Source organism: Diabrotica undecimpunctata, chromosome 3 (assembly GCF_040954645.1).
Source record: "Diabrotica undecimpunctata isolate CICGRU chromosome 3, icDiaUnde3, whole genome shotgun sequence".
Lineage (NCBI taxonomy): Eukaryota > Metazoa > Arthropoda > Insecta > Coleoptera > Chrysomelidae > Diabrotica > Diabrotica undecimpunctata.
This window is the reverse complement of record NC_092805.1, coordinates 23,403,521-23,430,338: the sequence shown is the minus strand read 5'-3', so window position 1 is coordinate 23,430,338 and position 26,818 is coordinate 23,403,521. Positions and strand designations below refer to the sequence as shown.

The window sequence follows — 26,818 nt, the reverse complement described above, 5'->3', positions numbered from 1 at the left end:
TGGTTCTTATGCCCTCTGGATTTCACGAGCCTATCCTCATTACAGGCGCGAGAAATTGTGTAAAATTTTTATAAACATTTAAAATCCTATGTTGCGTAATTTTTGGGGTTACTTAAAACCATGCTGCGGGCCTGATTAAATAGTCCGAAGGGCCGCACTTGAACCATGGGTCGTACTTTGCCAATGTCTGCTAAAAACATTTAAACGTGTGGCCAAGACATACAAGTTGAAAATGTTTAAATGTAAGATGAAATTTTTAGTGGTTATATAGAAAGGCCCATATGGCGAAATAACTGACAATCAACGTCACAAATGTGTCGGACAAAGACAGACATAAGGCCTAATATGTGAATATAGAAATAAAGAAGAAGAAGAAGAAAAGGAGTCAGGAGAAGAAAACTGATTGGAATAAAAAAACAATATTTCAATTGCTTAAAAAAATTTTACATTTTTTTCACTTAGTAAATTGTAAATAAAATTTTATGGATTACAACAAACAAATTTTTTACTAATTGAACAATCTTATCTCTATATTTGTTTAATATATTCAGATTTTTTAATTAGCGTATATATAAAGATCTACGATTATTAATCAAATTAATAAATTCCTATCCATAATGAACAACGTACTTGTCTTGTGTGCGATTTGTGCGTGTGTCGCAGCAATTCCAAGTAAGAAATAAATATAATTTTTACTTTAAAAAATCATCTATATTCACATATAGGTTTCATTTTCCTTTTTTTCTCACACGTATTTTTGCCCAATGCTCCTTGCGAATAATGTTCATATAAACTTTACTCTTTTTTAAACTCTGTTGTCTTGTGTTTATTCTTTCTATTCGCTAACGTTTAGTGTATTATCATGAGTTATTATTAGACTTATATTATTAGGCAAATATGCAAATAAAAGAACCTGGTAACTACTATTTTTTCCCATGGTTACTTTAAATTTTTGAAAAATTTCCTTTCCAATAGTATCTTTAACGTTTTGACACAATGACAAATTCTTTTATTAAAACTGTACTCTCTAACATTGATAATTTGAAGGATTCTAATTGAGTTATAGTTTTATGGACAAAACTATAATTTGATTTTAAGAATAACAGTTGTTTATGGGGGATGTTATTTTGGAAGGCTTGGCAACTATCATACGTTAAAAGGTTGATTGAATGAAAAGGATTTTTTTTTTTATTAACAAAATGATCAACATAGAAATTAGCTGCTTCCAATCATGTTCACCAACGTGTTAAAATGGGTTGCGGTGGCAGTGGAACAGCAGGAAGCATATCTCTGTAACATTGTATTCTTACAGGTGATTTCAGGAATACCTTTTTGACGCTCGTTATTTAACTGTTAACTAGTGGAAATTTTTTTTCTTACTTCCTCCACAACGCTGTTTATTCCATGCGCTAAACAAGTGACATGTATTAAGTTTGGATAAAATACTTTTTAATTTTGTCCTGTTTTCACCATATATGATGTGGCATCAGATAAAATAAGCAATAATTTATCATTAGGCGCAGCAGCAGGAAGAAAAAAGTTTGCTAATGCTTCTTATAGAAATCGTGATATTGTTAGAGCGTTGGTTTTTTCCACTTGCTTACAGGAAATTAAATACGATTTTGGAAACGTTTCATCGCTAAGTACACCAATCAATAAGTGCACAATGTATCTTCCTGACGAGTCAGTGGTCTAGTCCATACATATGTAAACGTAATTATTACCTATTTCGTCTTTTATGTTGTGGATATCTGAGGAGTATAACAAATTGACATTATTACTCTTTAGAGTTCGTTCAATGGGAACGTTTTGTTTGCAATATTTTTTTAAAAAAGAACTAAAGTTTTCATTAGATAATTTTAAAAGCGGTATATTAGAAGATACTAATGCACGACACAAGTCTTCGTTAAAAGTTTCTTGTTCGGTTTGTTTTTTGGAACTTGACTGAAAGCACTTGGGCAGTAAAGGTTGATATTTTTCACCGGATGTGGTTTTTACTTTTTTATCTAAATGTTTCGCGGTTCTGACATGCTGATCTATTTGAAATTTTTTCAGATGAAATCTAAAAAAGAATATAAATATTCTATAGTTGTAGTAATTTTGAAGATGTCAAGAAATGACTGTGAAAGAAGGAAGAACCCCCAAATATTTACAAGAGGGTCTTAGTCTTCTCTGTTTACATTTAAAGAAAAAATACGGTCAGCATTAATTTAAAGGACTTAATTAATTAGGTCCAATATATGATATGTTTTTGTTTTTAGCAAAATTAAAGCATGCTATTGTTAGAAAAAAAAAATGTTGGCGACCTTTCAGTGGACTATTGAGTGATTTGAATTTTAAATAGGTATCTTATTTTTTATTGCAAGGAGTTTAAAAATGTTCGAAAACAGAAAAAATACATCGATTTATTGCGAACTAGCCTTGTGTTGGTACTTTTCTTAAACATAATCTTCTATTTTAAAATCTTTGTTTGTACCATCGTGTAAATTTTTAAAATAAAATAAAAAATAATACGTATGTACTTACGGTTTTGCCACAACACGAGCAATAAACTTTATCTATATCCATAAATAGCTCTTTGTAAGGTTTTATCCAAGTTGAAACATTGCTTATTTTCGGCATTTTCAAAGCACATTAATTAGTCACAATTAGAAATACACCTTGTTTACGCCTCCAATTTTACAACAAAAGTAAAACCAAGTAAAACTGACCGTCAAAATAAAAAAATTTACCTAGAGACATAAACTGGCAAACACAAACACTGAATTTCAGGACAAAACGTGTCGACAACGCCGCTGTCTTTTATAAGTTACTATACCAAGAATTTGAATACCAAGTGATTATAAAACAAAATTAAATATTGGCATTTATTTTCATGCTATATGTAGGTTTGAATATAAAAATATATAGTTAACACCAAATTTTCAAAATATATGCACTTTATGCTCAAATTTATAAAAATATGCAAAATTTGACATTTTTGCATTTTTTATGTATTATATGCAAAATATGCAATTTGTATATTTGCCTAAGTCTAGCTTTCATAGTTGATCTTGCTGATGTTTCTCCATGTTTCTCGACCTTACAGTAATCTTACACATTCTAACAGTGGAAAGCCAATGACTGAGAGATGTGGTCGGTGTACAATAAAACTAAATTTGTATGGTTAATAACAGACTTAGAGTTTTAGTTTGGATTGTTTTTGTTTAGTTTAAAATGTAGGTATATACCGTACCTACAGAATAAATAGTTCTTCTTCTTCTTTAAGTTTCAATCGGAGCTTTGATATCAGTAACACTATCTTTACTTTATCAACCGCCGCTATAAAGAGTACTATTAAACTGCATCTAAACCAGTCCGTTAAATTTTTCAATCATGACACTCATATACATAGCTGTCCACTCATTATGTGTCCTAGATATTGTAACTTTCTTTGTTACTGTTATATGTCTATTGTTATTGTGTTTAATATTTCGTATTCTTTGTTCATTTTTTGCAATACTTCCTATTTCGGCATTTTAAGCACTCTTCTGTACCACATTTCAAATGACAAAGTTTATTTATGTATGTATTCTTGCTTCAGTGTCGAGCTTTCAAGTCCATATTGTAGTATTGAAAACAGGTAATTACAGAGCTTTTACTATCAGTTCTAATTTAGGATTATTATTAAAGAGAATTATTTTTAGTTTTCCAAAAGCATTTTTTGCTATTTCTACTCTGGCCTTTGTTCCTGTTGTTTGATAATTATTTTTTTAAATCCAGGTTTCTAGGTATTTGTATTTAGTATTATATATATGCTCCCGATGATGCTGAAGCTGTTTTTACTTAAAGATTGCTTTTGTGTGAGGGATCGTTTTAGTCTTAGTTTCGTTTTTCTTCGCTCTCTTTAATTGTACTTCTTATATGTCTAATTTCCATACTCCTTAAGTCTTCTTTCACTTGTTGTCGCCATCTCAATTTGGATCTGCCTCTGGTTCTTTTACCTGGTGGTATCCATTCCGTTATAACTTTTAACGGACTGCTCTTCTCTCTTCTCATTATGTGTCCATACCATCTCAGTTTCTGTGCTTTTGTTGCTCTAACTATGTTCTCTTGACTCATCCATTCTTGTATTTCATGATTTATCTATTATCTTATAACATCTTCGTTTTCCCTTATTTTGTCATAGTATTTTTCTCATAATCTCTCCCTCAAAAACTTTCTGGTGCACTTCTTCTCTTGATGTTAATGTAAATGTTTCTGAAGGATGTACCACTATTGGTCTTATGGTCATTTTGTAGATTTTCTTTTTTTTGTGTCGACTTATTTTTTCCCGCTTCAATTTAATCAATTCTTCAATTCTTCTATTTATGTTGACTAGTACTCCCAAATATTTAAAACTTTTTAAAACTGTGTGCGTCTATTATAGTAGAGTAAATAGACTGGCAAAAGGCTTCTAGAATAGATTTTCGTGGGCACTTTGTTGCTAAAATGTAAAACCCATTTTTTTTGGTTTCTAATATTTTTGTAATGCAAAATCACTTGGTCGTCCAAAAATCGGAGTGGGAGGGGAGTGGTGGGGAGCCTTACAAAAAAAAAATGCAATTTTTTTTTTCATCATTTTTCGGATGAACAATATCCGAAAATTCATTCCTCAAATTTGCATACCTATCCGGACATTAGAAATATTCTTTTTTTATTTATAAAAATACGTTAAACCATTGTTGTATACGGAGCGCCTTCATACAAAATCACTTGCCCTGAAAACCCATATTTTTAAAATCGTTTACCTCGCTCTACCTCGAAAAATATTGGGTTTAGCAAAAAATGGCTTCCTATAAACGTTATAGACCAAACATCAGAGAACATGTGGGTTTTTTTAAAATGTTGATTGGATAATTAGTTTAAAAAAAAATTAAATAAATCGAATGTCATGTCACGACGGACAGTGGCGAACGCAGAGATGCGAGGGAGGGCGAGATTCCTATGCCATAGTCAACCGCAAATCGACTCTACTGATGGTGATGTTGTTACGGTCGTTTTTACCTTGAGACGCTGTTGTGTTATATGGTTGTATATATTCTAGCGCAACAAGGGTATTGTTTTGCATATGTGCATTCTTTTTCATAAGCTTTGTTTTTAACGCGAAATCTACTAAGATTATTATAAGTGAGACATAATAAAGTTCTTATATATTAATTATATTATTAACAGTGATTAATTAAACTTATTAGTAAATTAACAATTTTAGTACTTATTATTACAGTTAGTATTTTTTTGTATCCATCTAGAAATGGATTTAACGAACAGCAGCAGCTCTGACAGCGAACTTGAGTCAAAAATCATATTAAGGCATGTTTCTTTCCATAAATCTGATGCCGAAAAAGACGTTTTTATTCAAAATGTGTGTCTTATTTGTTTGGAAGGAGGAAGGCTGGTTAACTCTCAAGAAAGATCAAAAAAAACTTTTATTGAATGCACGAGCGAACATATGAAAAATTGTTATGAGAATAAATACATGCGGCATATATTCTCAAAGTTTGATGATCTAAAAAATCAAGATTTTTTAAAATTGCACAAAAACTGTTATAAATCTTATACGAGCTCAAAGAACATTGCCTCGTACAAGTCAAAAAATACTAAACTGCCATTTGATTTTCGTAGAGACGATATTTTTCAAAAACGGCCCTTGAACGGCGCTTTAATTTACAAAAGTACATCTTTTGTCAAAAGCACTCACCGAATCAAAAACTATGCCAAGTTATGACTAATAATATGCAAGAAAAAATAACCACGACGAATCTGACACTTTTAGTTTCGGGGCATCGGAGCAACACATTCTAGTCAAAATGTGCCAAACTGTCCGAAGCGAGATAAACAAGATGTCAATTGAGTCCGATTTAAAAAAGAATGAATGTTAGAGACTACAAAAAGTCCATTCCTGAAAGCTTGTATTCTCTTCTTGTCCGCAATGAAAGCGATAATGAAAAGAAAATTGAAACTTTAAGCATTTTCCAAGACATTATTTTTGCCTGTTCGAATGGAAAAATAAAAACTCTAAAGCATATTGGGCTAGGACTTTTAGTTCACCAGGAAACAAGGTCGAAAAAACTCATTGAAGCAATACACGCTTGCGGTCATTCAATTTCATACATCGGTACTCTTAGACTGCGTAACAGCATCGCCCAAGAAGAAATTCAACTTTACTTGGAGAATAATCATGTGACCATACCGAGACAATTGGTACCCAATCGATTCGTTCAATTTGCTGCTGACAACATTGACATTTTGGAAGAGACTTTCGACAAAACACCTACTTTTCACGGAACCCAAATTGCTGCCTTCCAGAGAGGACCATTTAATGAAAATAAACCTGGACAATTTAAATTTTTGCCGTATAATCAGAAGCTGGTAATACCGAATGATTTTCATTCCCTTCACAAAATTTATTTTGACAAATCAAAAAGAAAAGTACAATCTAAGAAAAATAAACTGAGCATCATAGAAAAGGGTCAGAATCTTAATAATAACATAAGATATTTGCAAAATGAGGGACTCTGTTAGGGATGAAACCGTTATCCCACAGTGGCCAGGATTTCATAAACGGACTGTAGAGGATAAATCACATGTAACGACCTATGGCTACTTACCTGTGCTACTCCATGTCTCGTCAGAATATGATACCGTTTGGACTGTTAAAGTGCAATGAAATTGCTAAGAAGCTAAATAACAGATACACCGTACTGACGTTTGATCAAGCGATCTATTATAAAGCTAAAGAGCTAGAATGGTCCCAGCAAGAAGACACAAAAAACGTAGTCATTCGTCTAGGTGGATTTCACATGGTTATGAACTTCCTCAAAATAATTGGTCAGTTCATGACAGATTCTGGACTTGCTGATGTATGGTTGGACAGTGGTCTCTATGCTCAGTCCACAATTGATGGTATTTTATCTGGCAAAAAATACAATAAAGCTATACGAGCCCATAAGTTGACGTACGAAGCTCTGTCAAAATTATTAATAAATCTTTATAAGAAGTGGCTTTTAGAGTGTGGCAGTCCTTCTGTACATTATATTAACTTAATTCATCTTTGTACATCGGAAATCATCGATACTTTCAGGAGAAAAGAAGACGTTATGCAACTCTTCGATAAAATCTCAACTTTAACTCGTGAACTTTTGCCAGAGTTTCCAGAATTCATTGCAGCTCAAACTGTCACAGGCAAATACTGGAATGCATACTTGGAAATGGTAGATATTCTATTAGAATTTGCCATTTTAGATATGTATATCCCAAGCTTTTGAAATTTAACCACTTTACTACGTCCTTAGTAAGCTTTATAATAATAACAATAATCTGTAAGAACATTTTTGGGGATACGGGATACTCCTACATACCAAGTCTCCTAGGGCTCGATAACACGGAAAGAGTCCCACCAGAGCTCAATTCTTTTGATATCGTAAGTATCTGAGATGAGTGAATTTTCCCCTTTGAGGGAGTGCGAGCCGTATGGCTAAATCTGGATAATATTAATAATTTAATAATAATAAGTATACAACCTTAAAGATATACAACAATACCTATTATGATAATATAAATACTACTATCACTTAACAAATACAGTATTTTAAAACTGTTAATAATCTGACAAGAAAACGAGCCAAAGAAGTCACTATTTACGCTAGAAGAGTATTCATCCTCCTTAAAATCAGCATCACAATGAAAAAACGACCATAACAACATCGCCGTCAGTAGAGTCGATTTGCGGTTGACTATGGCATAGGAATCTCGCCCTTCCTCGCATCTCTGCGTTCAGCACTGTCCGTCGTGACATGCCGTTCGATTTATTTAATTTTTTCTTAAACTAATCAATCAAGGTTCTAAAGAAACCAGCATGTTCTCTGATTTTTGGTCTATAACGTTTATAAAAAGCAATTTTTTGCTAAACCCAATATTTTTCGAGGTAGAACGAGGTAAACGATTTTAAAAATATGGGTTTTCAGGGCAGGTGATTTTGTATGAGGGCGCTCCGTATACAACAATGGTTTAACGTATTTTTATAAATAAAAAAAGAATATTTCTAATGTCCGGATAGGTATGCAAATTTGAGGAATGAATTTTCGGATACTGTACATTCGAAAAACGATGAAAAAAAAAATTGCATTTTTTTTTGTAAGGCCCCCCACCGCTCCCCTCCCACTACGATTTTTGGACGACCAAGTGATTTTGTCTTACAAAGATATTAGAAACAAAAAAAAATGGGTTTTACATTTTAGCAACAAAGTTCCCACGGGATAGCACAATAGGATCCTATTTAAACTATACTATTATCAGTTCTGTCGTTTGTGTCTTCTTTTTCTTGCTTACGTTTATGTATTTTGTTCCATTTTAATCGATTTTCAGTACTCTCAGTTTGGATTCGTTTTCTATTTTTTGGAAGGTTTTCTTTAATGTCCTTTTATTTATTGCTACTATGGTTATATCGTCTGCATATTCTATTATTTGTATTGCATTATTGTTTATAGTTTCTGTGTTTGACAGCTTTTTTATATATCTTGTCTAGTGATAGAATAAATAGTACCATTGAGGGCACATCTCCTTGTCTTACTAATTTTTTTATTTTTATTATTTCAGTTTTTTTTCTTCCAGTGTCTATTGTTACTTGGGAATCTCGCATTGTCATTTCTATTATTCTTATATTTTTATTTGGTATATTGGTATATTACTTTTTTGTAAGTCTTGGATTATTTTGCTTCTGTTTGTCCTTCGTACTCGTATGTTTTTTCTCACTTATTTTAGCGTATGTAAAGCGTCTATCGTGCATCTTCCTTTTCTGAAACCGTACTGGCAATATCCTATGTTTTGTTCGTTGTATATTGTTAGTTTGTCTCTAATTACACCAGTCATTACTTTATTCATTACATTGATTATTCATTCATTACTACATTCAGTAAATTAATTGCTCGCTCGTTTTTACATATTATATGGTCTCTTGTTTTGGGATTATCACTGTACTGCCTTTCTTCCATTCTTCGGGCATTATTTCCTTACTGCATATATTCTGCGTTAGTTTGTTAGTATGTCTTACTATAGGTATCGTGCCTCTCCACCGTATTTTATAAGTTCTGCACATATTCCTTCTTCTCCCGCTGTGTTCCAGTGTTAGTTGTTGGTAGTTTTTTCAAATTTTGTATGTGAATTGAATGTGGAACTGAATTGAATGTAATTTTTTTAGTAGGCTAAGTAGCTACGTACCACTTTACATTATTACTGTACCTCTCTTGAAGTTTAAAATAAAGGTCGTTGGGAGTTAAATTATTACAAAATTTATTATCAATGACTTAAAAAATTAAGCCTTAAGAACATCATATTGTAATGTATTCTTCTTTTTTTTTCCTCTATATAAGCAATTCTGCTTGTTCATTGGCGGATTAATACCTCTATGGAAGGTTGTCAGTCCATCTTTTGAGTGGTCCTCCGATACTTCTTCTGCCGATTGGTGACTTATCTCTTACTATTTTAACGACACGGGTATCCTCCATTCTGCTTATGTGGTTATTCCATTCTTATTTCCATTTTGTATCCATTCATTTATACACTGTTCGTTACATTTTCTTCTAATATCTTCACTTCTCTTTCGATCTCTCGGCAGATTCCCTGTAATTCTTCTCAGTGCTATTATGTCTACCGTTTTCAGTAGCCTTTGCGGTGTGGCTGTGTTGGGTCTTGTTTCTGAGGCATATGTCATTATTGGTCTTACAATGGCTTTATAAATAGTTAACTTAATCTCAGCGTTAATGTGTGTTTCGCCATATAGTGTTATTAAGGCATCCTGCCAATCTATTTGCTTTTTGTACTTGATCTCTTACTTCTTTGTCCAGGTCTCCATAGCTAGAGAGTGTAATTCTAAGGTATTTTATTTCCATTACTTTTCAATACTGATGCCATCAATTTCTATTTTACATCTGGTTGGCTCTTTGCTGACTACTATGTTTTTATTTTTCTGAGGTGACATTGTCATATTAAATTCTTTTTCTCTTATGTTAAATCTGTGGACCAGTCTTTGAAGTCTATCTTCATCTTGGGCTATCAATATTGCGTCATCTGCGTAACAGAGTATTTTGATTTTTTTGTTTCCCATTCTGTATCTTCTTCCTTTGTTAATGCTTTTAATGATTTCATCCATGACCAAATTGAAGAGAATGAATCCCCTTGTCTTATTCCGCTGCCTATTTCTATAGGTGCTGTAAGTTGTCCATCTATTCTGACTTCCATTTTGTTGTTTTGGTAAATTTTTTCGATAGTTTTTATAATATTTAAGGGAGCTTCTCTATTATACAAAAGATGGATTACATGAGTCTTACTCTGTCAAACAAATGTTTTGTAATAACAATATCTGACTTCTATCTGATATCTATTTTGACTTCCATTTTGTTGTTTTGGTAAATATTTTCGATAGTTTTTATAATATTTAGGGGAGCTTCTCTATTATACAGAAGATGGATTACATCTTTAAATCTTACTCTGTCAAACTCTGTAATGTATTGTAATAACAATATCTGGAAATCACTCTGTATTGTCAGTTTTACATTCAAAACTTCCTCAAAAATTGTCACAAAGTCACTCTCTAATTACGACATTGTTTTGATCTTTATAATATAAATAATACCATTGGCTTAAACTATGTGCATTTGTCGTATAATGCTAATTTTATAGTTTAAAATTGTAAAATCTTTAATTTTTTTTTCAGCATCCGTGTTTAGAGATGCTTCTTCAGAGCTATACAAAATTCAAGATTTTACCCAACCGATACAAATGACTAAAACAGTTTCTAGCGACGATGTGCTACTATACTTCAGAAATCAGAATGATTTAGACAATGAAAATGCGTTGAATATTTCTGATACAAGCTCACTACAAAATCTTGGTTTCTCAACAGAGAAGGTAGGATTGGTTTTATTGATATTGTGTATAAAGGCATCGCTTTATTTATTAAAGTATTGTAATAAAGTAAAAATTTTCATTTCCAGTTACAGTCGACTCTCGTTAATTCGAAACTCGAAGGACTATTAAAATATTACGAATTATTAAGTGTTTGAAATAACAAATGGTTCAAAATCTGTAAGAGAAAATAAATAAAACTTCGATTCATTAAGTGTTGATCACTATTATTTATTAACTGCTATTCTATAACGATGACAAAAGTTTAGAGGTACATTCGTGTACATACATGTATGTATTCATAATGTGAATTAATCAATCTTTCGAAAGAACTATTATACTGGTTTGCTTCAAAGCACATTACTGCTGCTCCGACTTCTTAAAAAAATTTTTAAGAGAAAAAGTGCCTGAAATGCTATTCCATCACTTTTGTTTTGTAGATAGAAGGTTTTTAAGGTATCTAATGAGGATCTTGCTTCCTTAACTGACACCTCTGTCAAAGGTTTTAATGTATCGTACTCATCTTCATCGTTACTTTTTACATTCGTATCTATCGCAGATCAAATTTCGCCATCGATTAGTGAACCTGAGACAGCAACATCTTCATCCACTTGAACAAAGTCACACCGCTGATGTCAACTAATAAATCTATTGCTGGTTCTTCATCATCCAAAAGTATTGGAAGATTCTCCTGATCTTCTTTTAAGAAAGCGGATTTTTTGAAGCAGTTGAGAATTGTTAGGGGTCTTACACCTCTGCACGCCTAATCAGTCAGTAAAATAGCTGTAAGAACCATGATATTTGCAGTTAGCTGCTTGTCGAGAGATTCTAAAATTAGCTTAACAATTTCTTTGCGATGGAACGTCTTAAAATTATGGATGATCCTTTGGTCCAATGGTTGCAATTTGGAAGTTGTATTTGGCGGAAAGAAGTAGAGTTCCACGTTGGACAATATAGGAGGACTGTTGTGGACAATGCCATTGTCTAAAAATAGTAAAATTTTTCAGTTTTGCCGTTTAAGTTGTACTACTCTCTACTACCTATGTATTCCTCCATGACCTTTTTTATCTTTAAAAGTAATCTTCTTGTCTGATAAACATTTGCTAAATAGGCAAGTTTCATTAGTATTAAAAATATCTCGGACATCATAGTTTTCAATCAAGGTCTTTAATTTACCGTGCCAATCTAAGCAAACTGCATCATCAATACTTCCACTTTCCCCACAAACTTTTTGAAACACCATTTCTCTTTTTGAAAGTTGTAAGCCACCCTTCACTTGCCGCAAAATTTTTGATGTTTAGAGTAGACGCAAACGCTTTTTCCTTCAACAAGATTCCGCTAATACACTGTCTTAGCCAAATGACCAGACTTTCTTCCAGACGAGGAAATTTACCTTTAGTAGTTCTGTTCTGTACTCCAGCAGTTTAAGCAGCATTCATTTTCTCCTTGTGCTTTATTATGGTTGAGAGAGTACTCAGAGAAATCTTAAATTCTTTTTTAAGATCCCTTTTTTTCTCACCTTTCTCTACTTTTTGGATTAACTTCTTCTTTTCAGCAATCGTCAAACATGTATACTTTTATGACTAACAAAATTTTAATCTGTATACCAACGAAATAGTAACAGTAATTAATAACTAAACAAACCAATTCGTGAGAAGTGTGTCAAATATGTAGTCAAATATGTATACAATCTTCCTACCTCTTTCTCTCTGTAACTTTGAATTGTCGAGTGTTGGACGCCGATGAGTTCGAATTAACGCGTCGTTTTGTTATATAGCAATGATTTCTTTTGTTCGAATTATCAAGTGCATAAAAATGTATTGATTCAGTTCGAAACATAAAGAAATTTGGTAGGAAACTCGTGGTAACTTTGAATTATAGAGAGATTCAAATTATCGCAGGTTTGAATTAACGAGAGTCGACTTTAATTGTCTTAATTTTTGGTTGAATTTTGCGTTTATTGGCAAATATTTATATTTGGCTTATATATAGCTTAATATTTGGCCGTGCAGATATTTTTGTATAAATAATTAATTTTACTTGTACATAGTTTACGATATTCCTCATCCATGGCTGGCGAAACGAATACGATTCTGATATAAACAATGTACTAACTGAAGCTTATCTCAGCAAACATGACGTCAACGTTTTCGTTGTTGACTGGAGCAGCTTAGCGGACGATCTGTACATAAATGCTGCTTCAGCCGTTGGCGGAGTTGGGGAGATTGTTGGAAAATATGTTCAATCTCTGGTGAAAAATAATAATTTGGACTTGGATAGAACAGCTATAGCGGGACATTCCTTGGGAGCTCACGTTGCAGGAATAGTAGGTCTTGCTCTTGGTGGAAAAATTGACTATATTGTCGGTAAGTAAAAACTTATTACCATATAACATACAAATATGTAAATATAAAAACATTAACTATAAAAATATATATAACGGTAAAAATATGACAATTGGAGTAATTTTTCTCTGTACGTGACATCCAGAACGTAATACAAAATATGACTTATTGTTCTATGCAAAATATGTAAAAAGAGGGGTCCCTACCGAAACAGAACAGCATGGCTTCGTAACTTATTTGAGTGGTTTAATTAGTCTTCGTCGTCCCTCTTCAGAGTTGTGGTAATTAAAATTATAATAACCAATATGATAGCCAACGTTCAGTAAAAGGCATGGTACGAAAAGGAGAGGAAGAAATATACAAAAGTGTTGCGAAAAAGTCTGGGACCAAAATTGTACGATACATCACCTTTTCCTGTATTGGCACTACCTTAATTTTTGTACAGTTTTTGTCCTTTGTACCATTGTGTTATACAATTGTATAGCTTTTCTTTTAATTCATCTTCACCATATTTAATAAGCTTGATATTTCTGCCGTCTAAAATAAAAATCTACAAAAGAATAATACGCCCAGTCCTGACATATGGTACAGGTACCTAGACTCTAACAAAAAATAATGAAAACATGTTAGAATGTTTCGAATGAAAAGTACTAAGGCGAATCTATGGAGCAGTGCATGACAATGTAGTGTGGAGAAGATGATACAATTTCGAACTTTATAGAATATTCCAGGAACCAGATATCGCAAAACATATTAAGATAGGACGTCTGAGGTGGATAGGGCATGTAATGCGGATGGAACAAAATGATCCAGCTAAAAAAACGCTCCTTGATAGACTTATTGGTCAGAGAAGAAGAGGAAGACCCAGAACAAGGTTCCTTGATAACATCGATGAAGACATGAGAAATATGGGAATCCGTGCTTGGCAGAGGAAGGCGATGGATAGGGACGACTGACAGAAATTTTTGAGGAGACAAGGACCCACGCCGGGTTGTAAAACCAGAATAATAATGATATTTATGCTGTCAGTACCTGGCACTTTACCATTGCGACTACTATTTATATTTACCTCCATATCGTCATTCGTTGGTTATTTTAGCTGGTTTCATTTAGCTATTATCATGACCCTTTCATCCTCGTTTTGATTTAGGTCTTGATCCTCTTGTACTGTTTATAATTCTTCTTTCTTCGTTTTTTCTAGTATCTTTCCATTTCTGTTCTTTATGCCTTTTATATTTTCTTTCAAGGTTTTCTTCTACTCGCTAATTTTCTTATAGAATGCTTTTGTGTTATTGTTCTTGGTTTCATTTTCTGTTTTATTTATCTTATCATCTAAACAATTAATTTTCCTCATTGTTTTCTTACATTCTTTCCTTAACTTGGTGTGTTCTTACTTATGTTTATGTCTAGTTGTTCTCATCCCTAAATATGAAGACAAAAACAAAGATTTATAAAACATTAGTGCGAAGTATTATGACATATGGGGCTGAAAATTGGATCATAAACAAGAAAAACAGCAGTAAGATAGTAGCAACAGAGATGGAATGCCTGCGAAGATGCTGCAGAGTAACAAGAATGGATAGGAGAAGTAATGACGAAATAAAGCAAAGAACGTCAATAGAAACAGACATACTAACATACATAGAACAAAAAAGACTAAAGTGTTATGAACATGTAAGAAGAACTAGTGACAGCAGATGGATAAAGAGAATAACCGAATGGAGCCCCATAGGAAGTAGGAGAAGAGGACGACCCCGAAAATCCTGGAGGAACGAAGTAGACGACGCCATGAGTAAGAGAGGCATAAACGATGGAGAATGGGACAACAGAGAGATATGGATAAGGTTGAGCGAGGGAAGGCAGTGAATACTGTAGAATCCCTGAATATATATATATATATATATATATATATATATATATATATATATATATATATATACATATATATATATATATATATATATATATATATATATATATATATATATATATATATATATATATATATATATATATATATATATATATATATATATATGAGTCCGCTAGATGCAAAACTTTGTATTTACTGTATAAGTCAAACTGAGTTATTTGCAAAAAACTGATAAATTTTGCAAAAAACCTTAGACATAATAAATGGGACTTTTTTGTGATAGATAAATGCTTTATTAGGTAAAATATAATAATTTTTTTCTTAGAAAAGTTATTGGGTTTGCTAAAAAAGGCAGAAAATTTTGAAAATACCGAGTTTTGCAAGTGAACTATGTAAATACAGATTTATGCAACTAACATTTGCAAATACATGATAATAGTCAACAATTAACGATATTAGTGGTTGTTATATTAGTCTGTTTTCTAAACCTAGTGTGTTAGGAATAAGGAAGAAAGCATGTGGAAGTAAACTTTTATTGAAGTTTATTTTTATCCAAAGTACAAAAGGTATTACAAATTATAATATGTATATATATTTATATTAATTCCTAAACTCTAAGTTCCTCTGGGTCCTCATCATCAATATGATCATTTTCTGCAGCACTCTCGTTATTATTTGCTTGTACGCCAGTATCTATAATTTTATAAAATTTGAGATCCGGCTGGTCTCTCCAATTTTCACCAAAATGGTTTCTAAGGAGAGTGCCTATGGACGATTTATCTCCTTTCAATGAACATCCAATCTGTTGTAACTTTGGTTTCAATAAAGAAATCTTTTTCCCTTTTCGTATTATAGACTTGCTGAACCTTATGTCAGAACGATAAAATATTTCCCCCCTTACCGTAGCCATATAATCTTTGTCCTTAGAAAATATAAATCGTTTCGTTGCATTACATTTAAAATGCCACTGGGAAGGTTTTTTAACAACAACGTCACTCGTCTTTCTCCAGTCTGATATCTGCCAGTCTTTACCAAGTCTCAGCACCTTTGAGTGTTTTCCAATTATGTCTTCATATTCTTTTCTGTTTATTACAACGTTCTTCTTTTTTATCTCCCTTTCTATCATACCGAAAATACTATCTGGTGGCAAAAAGGAATGACCAACAACAGGAAACGTAAACTCCACTTCCTTGATGTGACCAGGTGCTTCATAAAACAACCAGTAGATTATCATAGACATCATCGTGCTATTTTTGTTCTGTCCACCAAATCCATCTGCAAATAGGTGAACTTTTTCGATTTGATTTTTAAAGTTAAATTTTATGAGAGTATCATGTACAGCAGAGGCAACAGCATTTGAATCTTTTGAATGTTCAAACTCCAGCCACGCATATGACGTCACATTTGCAGAAAAAAGATGGGATTTCGAATTTCCAGCCACGATAGTGAAATTATAAAAATTTATTTGCTGTGAGAAATAAGCCGCCTGGTCGGGAAGCTTTGGCAAAGAAAAATTTTTTTGACAATCAAAAGAAAATATTTGTATGTTATGATTTGATTCATTTTTTAACAAAGAATAAAAGGCTTTAGCTCTTAACGTATGAACTCTCTGCTCTGTTATAACCTTTAACTTTTCTTCTGAATTTTATTTTCACAAAATTTCCTTCGCTCTGAGACACGCAGAACAAGCATCTACTAAGGGAGTGCCGAATGATATGTTGTAGTGTTCATTAACGTATGTTCGGAAATATGATAACTTTACGGAATGATGTGGATGACGTTGACAATACATTCTGTAAAGCTTTGTAAAATTCAGATCACATAATAAATACAATCTAGTCGATCGTCCTCTATTATAATGACTCTCTGCACCGTTCAAACGCCCCATAAATGTTTGGATAGATAATTTTATTGGATCAAATCTACCTTTTGTTGTATCTCCCCCTCTTTTCTCTTTTGGTATTTCACCCCGGATAACAAACGTTCTTACAACACGCTCTATTCTTTTAGAACTTAAATGAGTTATTCCAAGAAATGCTGTCTTGCATACCTACTCTTAAAAGTCCACCCTCTACTGCAGGAACAAAATATTTAATTGAAATTCCATGTAGGTTTGTACCTGATCTCTTGAGCTTTTGACCTTCACAAAATTTCAGCAAAAAAATATCTTGTTTTATTTTATCAGTTGTTGAATACAGATTATTATGGAAACGCTGAATATCTCGCATCTTTAAATCTATACAACAATACACTTTCTTTGTATGGTTACAGGTGGGAAAACCGGGTAAATCCTTAGGTTTATGCCTAAAAATATTGACAATAAGTCCCAAACCTATCTAGTTAATTGTAGACACCTCTTACCTCTTAAGTTTCATTACATTTCGTTTCCATTTTTCTGTTTGTACAACTCGTTTTCTCCCTTTTTCTTTTTCACAAGGTCTAATATGCACATGAAGATCCATAATGTTAATTATTTGCAATAAACTTGGTGTTTTTAGTACTCAAATAACAAACAGTGAAACCGGTAATGGCGAATGATGAAATAATTGACATGTGCACATGAGACGTGTCATGTGACTCAAACAATGTAAGCGATTGGCCAATTACACAGTTATGCAACTGGCATAGGCTGACAAATACAGAGTTTTGCGTCTGATTCAAGATTTCTAATGCCTTTTTCTTAGTTAATACCTTACTTTGCTGCTGAATTTCTACATCAGCAGATAGCTATAACATGTGACAAATAACTGTCAGCTAAAACTCAATTTTTACAATTTTTGCAAATACAGAGTTTTGCATCTAGCGGACTCATATATGTTCTTATCCAGTTTCGTCTTATTTTTATCGTTTTTTTAGCATGTTATGATGTTCTCGACTATATCATTCTTGTTTTTTTGTGATTTCTGTTTATCCTTATGTGTCCAGTTGCAGCATTTATACATTCTTTTATATTTCTTTAGTCTGTTTGTACATCCTTTGTATATTTACACTGTCCGTTCAATTTTCTATTTATATCCTCTGTATATTTATTTCTTCTGCCTAAATTCAGTTTTTCTACGGACCGTTTGTCATTTGTTGTTTTTTTTTAATTGTTCTTTTGACTATGTTCTTGGTCTAGTATATCTTATCTATTTAAGTTAATCCGTGTAATTTTATGGTATTTAGGGTTTGAAAATTTTGTACTAGCTGCTTGATTACATGATTTTTGATCAATGACAATTGTTTTTTTCATATAATCTGTTTTTACCTGCTATTTGTTTAATGTAATCTTTCTTGGCTGTAATCACCCAGGTGTTAAAACCTCCCATTACCAGTTTTAAGTCTTGTTTCGATAGAGATTATTTCTTGTTCAAATTTCTCATACATTTTATTTTTTTCTTTTTGAACAGCACTCTCAGTTAAGGAATTTTTACTGGTTTGAGCATTGATCTAATTATTTTTTCTCGTCTCACGTTATCCTTCGTTACCATTTTCGTCTTCGTTTTTTGTGGCTTATCCGATATTTCTTATTTTATCAGTGTTTTTTTTTTAGGCTTTGATTTACTTTTTCTAATTCTTTTTTCTCTGTGTTTTATTTGTTTATGTCTCCGTCAATGATTAATTTTTGATAGTCAGCTTGGTTCTAATTTTTTACATTTTCCATATTTATAAGATCGTTATTAACGTACGTTTCTGCCTTCTTTGTTTCTTAGTTTGTTATTTTTCTGCCTTTTGCTTTCACAAAACATGTTTCGCCAATCAATTTGTAAGCCACTTCTATTTTTCCTTACCCAATTTTTCATGGCCTGGTTAAGTTCTTGTGTTATTTATATCCATTCGGTAGTCCTTGAACAACAACATTACTAGTTTTACTTTCTTTCTCATTTTCATCAAATTCTATAATTTTTTTTTAATTTTACCACATTTAATTTGTAGTACATTACAATTTATGCCAAAATTTTTAGGTTTGGATCCTGCATTACCTTTATTTTTAATGGTTCACGAGGACTACAGATTGGATGTCACGGATGCTAAGTTTGTTCAGGTGATTCATACTTGTAGCGGTTTCCTTGGTATTTACTTCAATATTGGACATTCCGATTATTACCCTAACGGTGGAAGGGAGCAACCAGGTTGTTGGTTGGATGTATTAGGTGAGAAACTAAGCAATATTTAAAACGGTATAATATATGCATTCTGACTACAATCTAACATTTGCAAAAAAAAAGTTAGTAAGTAGATAACATATTAAGATGGGTACACATATGCGAGCCGAACTGTTCGCTAACTGCTAGTAAGCTGTTCGTTGAAAATATGTTTATAGCGAACTCATCGCTATAAACAAGGACAAAAGTGGGGCAATTATCAGCGAGAAAGAGGAAATAATGAAAAGGTGGAAGGAGCATTTTCAAGAGCTGTTAAACCCAGAAAAAGAACAAAACGAAGATGAAGAGATAATTCACCACACAGCAGAACAACTAGTTGAGCAACCAACATTGGAAGAAACGATAAACTTCATAAAACATCTAAAAAATAACAAAGCACCTGGCACAGATGGAATAACTGCAGAACTGATAAAGAATGGTGGACATGCGCTATGGAGGCGTATCCATAAACTAATCGACCGCATATGGACACTAGAAGTCATCCCAGAAGATTGGAAAGTGGGAATCATACTTCCTATGTACAAAGGGGGGGACAAACGACTCTGCAAAAATTATAGGGGCATAACAGTTTTAAATGTCATCTACAAGATATTATCAGGAATTATATATAGCCGCCTGGAATCGTTTTCGGAGGAGATTATTGGTGAATACCAATGTGGCTTCAGACCAAAGAGGTCAACTATAGACCAAATACATATGTTAAGAGGTATACATGAAAAATGTGTTGAATATAACATACCTATTTACAACTTGTATATCGATTTCAAACAGGCGTTTGATGGAGTAGATCGACAAAAGATGTTAAATCAACTATCTATGTTAGGGATACCCAATAAGTTGGTTAAACTTATACGAATGACTCTGGAGGGTTCCAAAGCTATGGTGAGAATAGATGGAGATATGACGCAGGCCTTTGATATTGAAAATGGAGTTAGACAAGGGGATGCCTTATCAACAACACTTTTTAATCTAACTTTAGAAGCTGTTGTTAGAAAACTGGATGTAAACGGCTGTATTAATACAAGATCTATGCAAATATGCGCATATGCGGATGATGTTGCCATAATAAGCCGCAACAAAAGGGTATTGAGCGAAAAAGTCATAGAACTGAAACGAGAAGCTGCTACGTTTGGTCTATATATAAATGAAAACAAAACAAAATATATGGAGTGCACAAAATCGAATGAACATGAGAATCTGAAGGTAGACAACCATACCTACAAATATGCCTCCACTTTTCCCTACCTAGGCTCAATAATAAATGACAACAACAACATTAGTCAAGAAATACAAGCACGGATTCTTAGCGGTAATAAGTGCTTTTATGCATACAAAGACTTAATGAAAAGTAAGTTACTGAATCGTGAGTCTAAGCTGAGAATCTATAAAACAGTAATTAGACCAGTGGTCACATATGGATGTGAAACGTGGACCCTCTCAACCACTGATGAAAATCAACTAAGAATATTTGAGCGCAAAATACTAAGGAAGATATTTGGACCAACCCAATGCAGCGATAGTTCGTGGAGAATTAAAATGAACCACGAGCTGGATGAACTAATGCAGAGCGCAGATATTGTCAGATTTGTAAAATCACAAAGACTAAACTGGCTTGGTCACCTAGAAAGAATGCCAGATAATCGAGCTGTAAAAGTAGTCCAGAGATGGAAGCCCCAAGGAAACAGAACAAGAGGAACGCCCCGTAAAAGATGGATAGACGACGTAGAGAGGGATCTTAAAACCATGAACATCAGGCAGTGGTGAAGGAAAGTATCCGACAGGGCAGAATGGAAGAACATTGTTAAGCAGGCCAAGACTCACAAAGGGTTGTAGCGCCATTAGAAGAAGAAGAAGAAGAAGAAGCGAACTCATCGCAAACTCGTCATCATCCATGGAAAGTGACGAACCAACTTTTGCGAAGTTTGAAGTAAAGACGAGTTATGTACACGCATCAATTTGCTGGCGCCAGTCGTTGATGGCGCACTAGTAAAATAAAATGACATGTATAAACAGTTACTAGCGAGAACATGTGAGCAAATCCGAAACGTGCCTGACAGTCACCATTTTATCTTCGTTTTAATTCGATTTTTTTTGTATTAAGTAATCACAATGCCATAATAATTATACCAGGGATATCCTCACGTATCTTTAATGCGGTACACATCTCGTGACTTTCCATAGCTTTATACTATTGACTATTTTGAAATACTTTTCACAATTTTAAAATAAATTGTTCTACCTTAGGATAAAAAGGAGTCCTACCACTTACTAGCTCCTCCATCCGCAGATGTTGGCTAGTAAATTGGAGACTGTGTATACCGGCAATAACTGGAGTACACCACGTGTAGGGAGGTAGGCATTTGCGTCGGTCGCCGCAGCGATCACCTCTTACACCGCAGAATCTGTTGTCATTAGATAATTTAAAAAGAAATTAGTTTTGTAAATATTAACGAGGAAACATACTAGCTTTTCTTATTATTCTATTTAGTAGAATAAGAATAGAATAGAAGTAAAAATCCGTTAGTTTATGTGTTTTGCTTTATTTATTGATGATATTAGTAAGTCAAATAACTTCAACTATATATCTAAAATTAAAAACTAGACCCGTTATTTCTGGTCATACTTAACTAATTATTCTGCATCCGAAATAATAAATTCCATATATGGCGTCTTCGCCATAATCACCTAAACCTAGTTTGGTAGCGGTTACACAAAAAAAATCTCTGAACACTACATTATATCAAAGTAAAAAATGAGACTATTATAATGAACTCTCTCCCAGACATCGCTTTTTTTTACAAAATCAAGCTAATCGACGAAATTGTTTCTTCAAAGACAGTGTTGGTTTTACGCATTTCTAATCAACGCCTATACATATATGTATCTTTTTCCACATCTATAGTAACATAATTTTAGTTAAAAATTATTCGTCAATTGCCATTAAGAATTCACACCTATTCGTAGGCTCATAATACCTGCAAAAATCAACTACTTTCTAACGTTTGCTTCTCGATTCCTAAAACACTTACATAAAAATTGGGTTAGAATTTGCTTCCCCTATATCTTTTATATAATCTAGTTCACTAGATTATTGTATATGCTTACAGTTTTCAACGTTTTGTTTTCCTCATACATACCAAATGTGTTATTGAAGAAGATTTTTTTTTTGAGTTGCGACAAAGTTTTAAGAACGAACTGCAGGATTTTTATCACAAAAAAAGCCAAATAAGTAACATTATTAGTCCTAAACCTCAATATACTATACTACAATCTCGCTCTCAACATAAAGGCATTATTTTTTGCCAAATTACAATTAATCCCCATTTTCGTTTCCTCTTGTTTCTTCATTACTCGCACAAACCTCGAATCACCTTCTTTACTGATACTCCGAATTCTTAACCTTAAACTCTAAGTGCATAAAACTTTTTCCTGCTGAAACTTTTCCAATGAAGCGGTAAAATATCCATACTACAGACTCACTAGAATAAAAACTAGAAAAACAAAAGTCTCTACAAAAAAAATCAATTACCAAAAATATAAAGCAAAAGTGAAATACGTAAAAAAGTGGAGCAACATTCCAACCCCAGCTAATAAATTTAAGGTGACAAAATCTAAACAATTACCATCTTCACATTTTTGCTATTCAAACCGAATAAAGTAATCTTTCAGCCACTATAGACGACAATAAAATCTTACCTTACCTCGAAGAAATACTATTTTCTGCAAGATACGAAGAAAGTATGTCTAACATCCACAACATAAATGCAGGGGTCCCGCGAGGCAGCGTCTTGGGACCAATTCTCTACACAATATTTACAGCTTATTTCCCAACTGAAGAAAAATCCATAATCGTAACATTCGCAGATAAAACTGCATCTGATCAAAAAACAAAATCCCATACAAGCAGCTGAAATATTACTACAAAATAAAAATTTAATTGGAATATGGACTAAGTGTCACAGTGTCACAGTGGACCAACAAATATCCTAGTGCATAACAATAATAACAATAACATTCTTAAAAATAATGCTGTAAAATATCTTGGATAATACCTTGTCTAGGGGCTAATATACAGGATGCACATCTGGATGAAGACGACGCAATTAAGAATAAAATTCTAAAAAGACTACTGGTTACTCGGCCGCAAATCCACCTTATCAATACGTAACAAAATATTACAGAATGACGGTATTAATAAGTAGAAATCGTTTGATTTCTCTTTTTGTTTAACAAAATATTAGTGTATAAAGCAATCATTGACAGAAATCACAGACAGAATTGTTAGAAATCAAATTGACTTCATTTTGCTCAATAACACCTTTACGAAGTACATACAATCTACGAAAACATACCCTGGAGCTGATATACACAGCTATCACAATCCAGTTATAATGGAGTTTAGATTAAAAAGATTTCTCAAAGTCAAAAAGAAAATACTCACAAGAAAAATAGACATCTCACAACTGAGGAACCCTGAACAGAAAAAAGAAATAAGAATTAAGCTTGAGGAAGAAATAAAAACGATCGAAAACTTAGTACAGACAGACATTGAAGTAACATGGACTGCTCTAAAAACAAAAATAACAAAGATACAAGAAGAAGACATCGGTTTCATAAAACACTAAAATGGATCAACAAGAATGGACCTCATGGACGTAAGACGAAAACATAAAACAAGCCCAATAGAATATAAGCAAATCAACAAAATCATTAGAAAAAAGTGATGTCAACAAAATGCCTAGAGATCGAACAACTTCAGGAAAAATATGACACCTTTAATATTTATAAAAAAGTAAAAGAAATGACAGGTAGGCACAAAAGAGACAAGCAACAATATTAAAAAATGATAATAACGAAATAATTATGGGTACAAAAGACAAACTAGAGAGATGGAAAAAATACATACAAACTCTTTTTGACGGCTATAGACCTTGTTCAATACCACAGATTATCCACAGATAGTCGAATAGATGAAAAAGGCCCAGGAATAACCAAAGAAGTATTCACGCAGTAAAATCTCAGAAAGATGGAAAAAAGTAAAAGAAATGACAGGTAGGCACAAAAAGAGACAAGCAACAATATTAAAAAATGATAATAACGAAATAATTATGGGTACAAAAGACAAACTAGAGAGATGGAAAAAATACATGCAAACTCTTTTTGACGACTATAGACCTTGTTATACACCACAGATTATCCACAGATAGTCGAATAAATGAAATAGGCCGAGAAATAACCAAAGAAGAAGTGATTCACGCAGTAAAATCTCAGAAAGATGGAAAAGCCACCGGTCCAGACAATATCAATGTCGAAATGCTAACCATCAAAATGGCGTTAACCATCAAAATATGATCGAAGTTCTGAGAACAACTGGAGTTGACGAACAAGACTAGCGAATTATCTCAGAACTATACTGGCACTAAACGGCAACAACTGAAATAGAGCACACAACATCCAAACATATACATATCCGACGAGGAATGAGACAGGGTTGCGTCTTATCACCGCTACTGTTAAATTTGTATTCGGAATCCATATTCAGAGAAGCATTAGACCAAGGCGGAATTAAGATTAACGGAATCAGCATAGACAATATCAGATATGCTGATAATACCGTCTTAATAGCAAGCAACGCACAAGAACTACAAAATATAATAAATGCGGTAGTTTACTACAGCGAAATGTTCGGTTTACATCTAAACGTTTCCAAAACTAAAACTTCAAAGTATTTTCAAAGGCACCAATAAACGTACGTGTATATGCCAAGGGTCAAATAATAGAACAGGTAAATTCCATAAAATATTTGGGAGCAAATATCAATACTCAGTGTAATCCAAAAAAAGAAATCCTATTAAAAATGAAACAAGCAAGGAAAGCATTCATCAGCATGAAAACATTTTTTACAAGATCAGACCTTAGTTTGCAGCTTAGAATCCGAATGATCAGATGTTACGTTTTTTCTGTCTTTCTGTATGGCTGTGAAAGTTGGTCAATGGACTCTGAAAGAGAAAAAAGAATAAATGCCTTTGATATGTATATATACAGACAAATGTTGAGAATTCCATGGCTACAAAGAGTTACTAATGTTGAGGTAGTTCGTCGCATGTGTAAACAACAAGAATTACTAAAAATAATCAAAGAGAGGAAAATGCAATACTTGGAACATGTGTTGAGAGGCGAAAGATACGAATTACTTCAAGTTATACTGGAAGGAAAAGTACAGGGTAAAAGATTAGTAGGAAGACGCCAGAACTCGTGACTGAAAGACCTGAGGAGATGGTTCGACCGCTCATCCGGAGAGATCTTTCACGCAGCAGTTTCCAAAACTACAATTGCCATTTGGATCGCCAACCTTCGAAAGAAGACGGCGCCATGAGAAGAAGAAAGCAATCATTCGGCCCATCTGGACATAAAATATTTAATTGTGGGGAACTGCAGAAGATAGCAATATAGTAATTCTGGAGTGATTTCAATCTAAGGTTCTTCGTGTCATCACTGATGCAATGTGGTTCTATCCAAATTCGGACATGATAAATATTTTAAACGATTGGAAAAATACACCAACGAGTTAGCAGTAAATTTATTGCGAAACTCCAACAACTAGATAGAGTAAACAATAAAACGCCTCTTAATTACCATTTAGAATATAGATGTCTAGACTTAGTTTTAGTTATTAGTAATAAACTCACTAGGAGTTGATAGTCATTGGACTAAAACTCTTATTTCCATATTATTATATATTCGTTTAGCAAAAATACTTAGTGTTACTCGTTGTGAATGCTTAGCATACAGATTTTACTTAAAAACAAATAAAAAAAATTTTAAAAAAATCATATTCTTACATTATAACACTACCTATTTATATACTCTACAAATGTCTACGGTTTGCCTATCTTTGTTTAGGTTACTTTCTTTTAATTTTTATGTTTTTTTTTAATTATGATACAATATGTACTAATTGATTATTCTTTTAATTTAAGGTACTTGTGCACATGGAAGATCTTTTAAATACTTTGCAGAATCTATAAAATCTGGAGGATTTATTGCAAGAAAATGTGAGAGTTATGATGATTTTGAATCCAATGATTGCTCTGAAGAATACTCTGATATGGGCGGATATTATATTGATAAAAGGTAAAAGTATATGAACTAAAGACCAATATATCCTTCTTATTCTTTAAGTGCTATCTTTGTTACTAAAGTTGGCAATTATCATGGCCACTCATAAGCTTGGATTATGCCCTAATTTTCTCTACGAACTGTATGTCCGATATTTTAGATTTCTTTTTTTTTTGTCTATTTAGTTTATTTTTGCTTTTCTGTTCATCTTAACACATCAACGTTCGTTACCTAATCCACCCACAAGATAGTCAAAATCCTTCTATACAGGGTGAGTCATAAGGAACTTTACATACTTCTACCATATGTAGAGTCCCTCAGGGAGCATATCATGTGGCCACTAAAAAATGTCAACTCCTCTTCTTTATTAATTAACAGGGTGATTTGTGTAATTGACCATTTATTTCATTTTA

At 33.0% G+C, this 26,818-nt stretch overlaps 1 protein-coding gene across 1 annotated transcript; it reads left to right on the top strand.

Annotated features, from left to right (window-relative positions):
• The first annotated feature begins 600 nt into the window (after positions 1-600).
• LOC140436587 (pancreatic lipase-related protein 2-like) lies at positions 601-26,452 on the top strand. Its single transcript, XM_072525530.1, has 5 exons — positions 601-672; positions 10,733-10,926; positions 12,974-13,289; positions 19,086-19,274; positions 26,267-26,452. Exons 1-5 carry the CDS (start codon positions 618-620, stop codon positions 26,422-26,424), a joined length of 912 nt encoding a protein of 303 aa, XP_072381631.1. The 5' UTR covers positions 601-617; the 3' UTR covers positions 26,425-26,452.
• The last annotated feature ends 366 nt before the right edge of the window (positions 26,453-26,818 follow it).

Excerpts from the sequence above, each read along its gene's own strand:
- LOC140436587 (XM_072525530.1), top strand. The coding sequence starts at position 618 with ATGAACAACGTACTTGTCTTGTGTGCGATTTGTGCGTGTGTCGCAGCA. Across the intron at positions 10,927-12,973 it reads TTGGTTTCTCAACAGAGAAG|TTTACGATATTCCTCATCCA; the intron begins GTAGGATTGGTT and ends ACTTGTACATAG. Across the intron at positions 19,275-26,266 it reads TTGTTGGTTGGATGTATTAG|GTACTTGTGCACATGGAAGA; the intron begins GTGAGAAACTAA and ends TTTTAATTTAAG.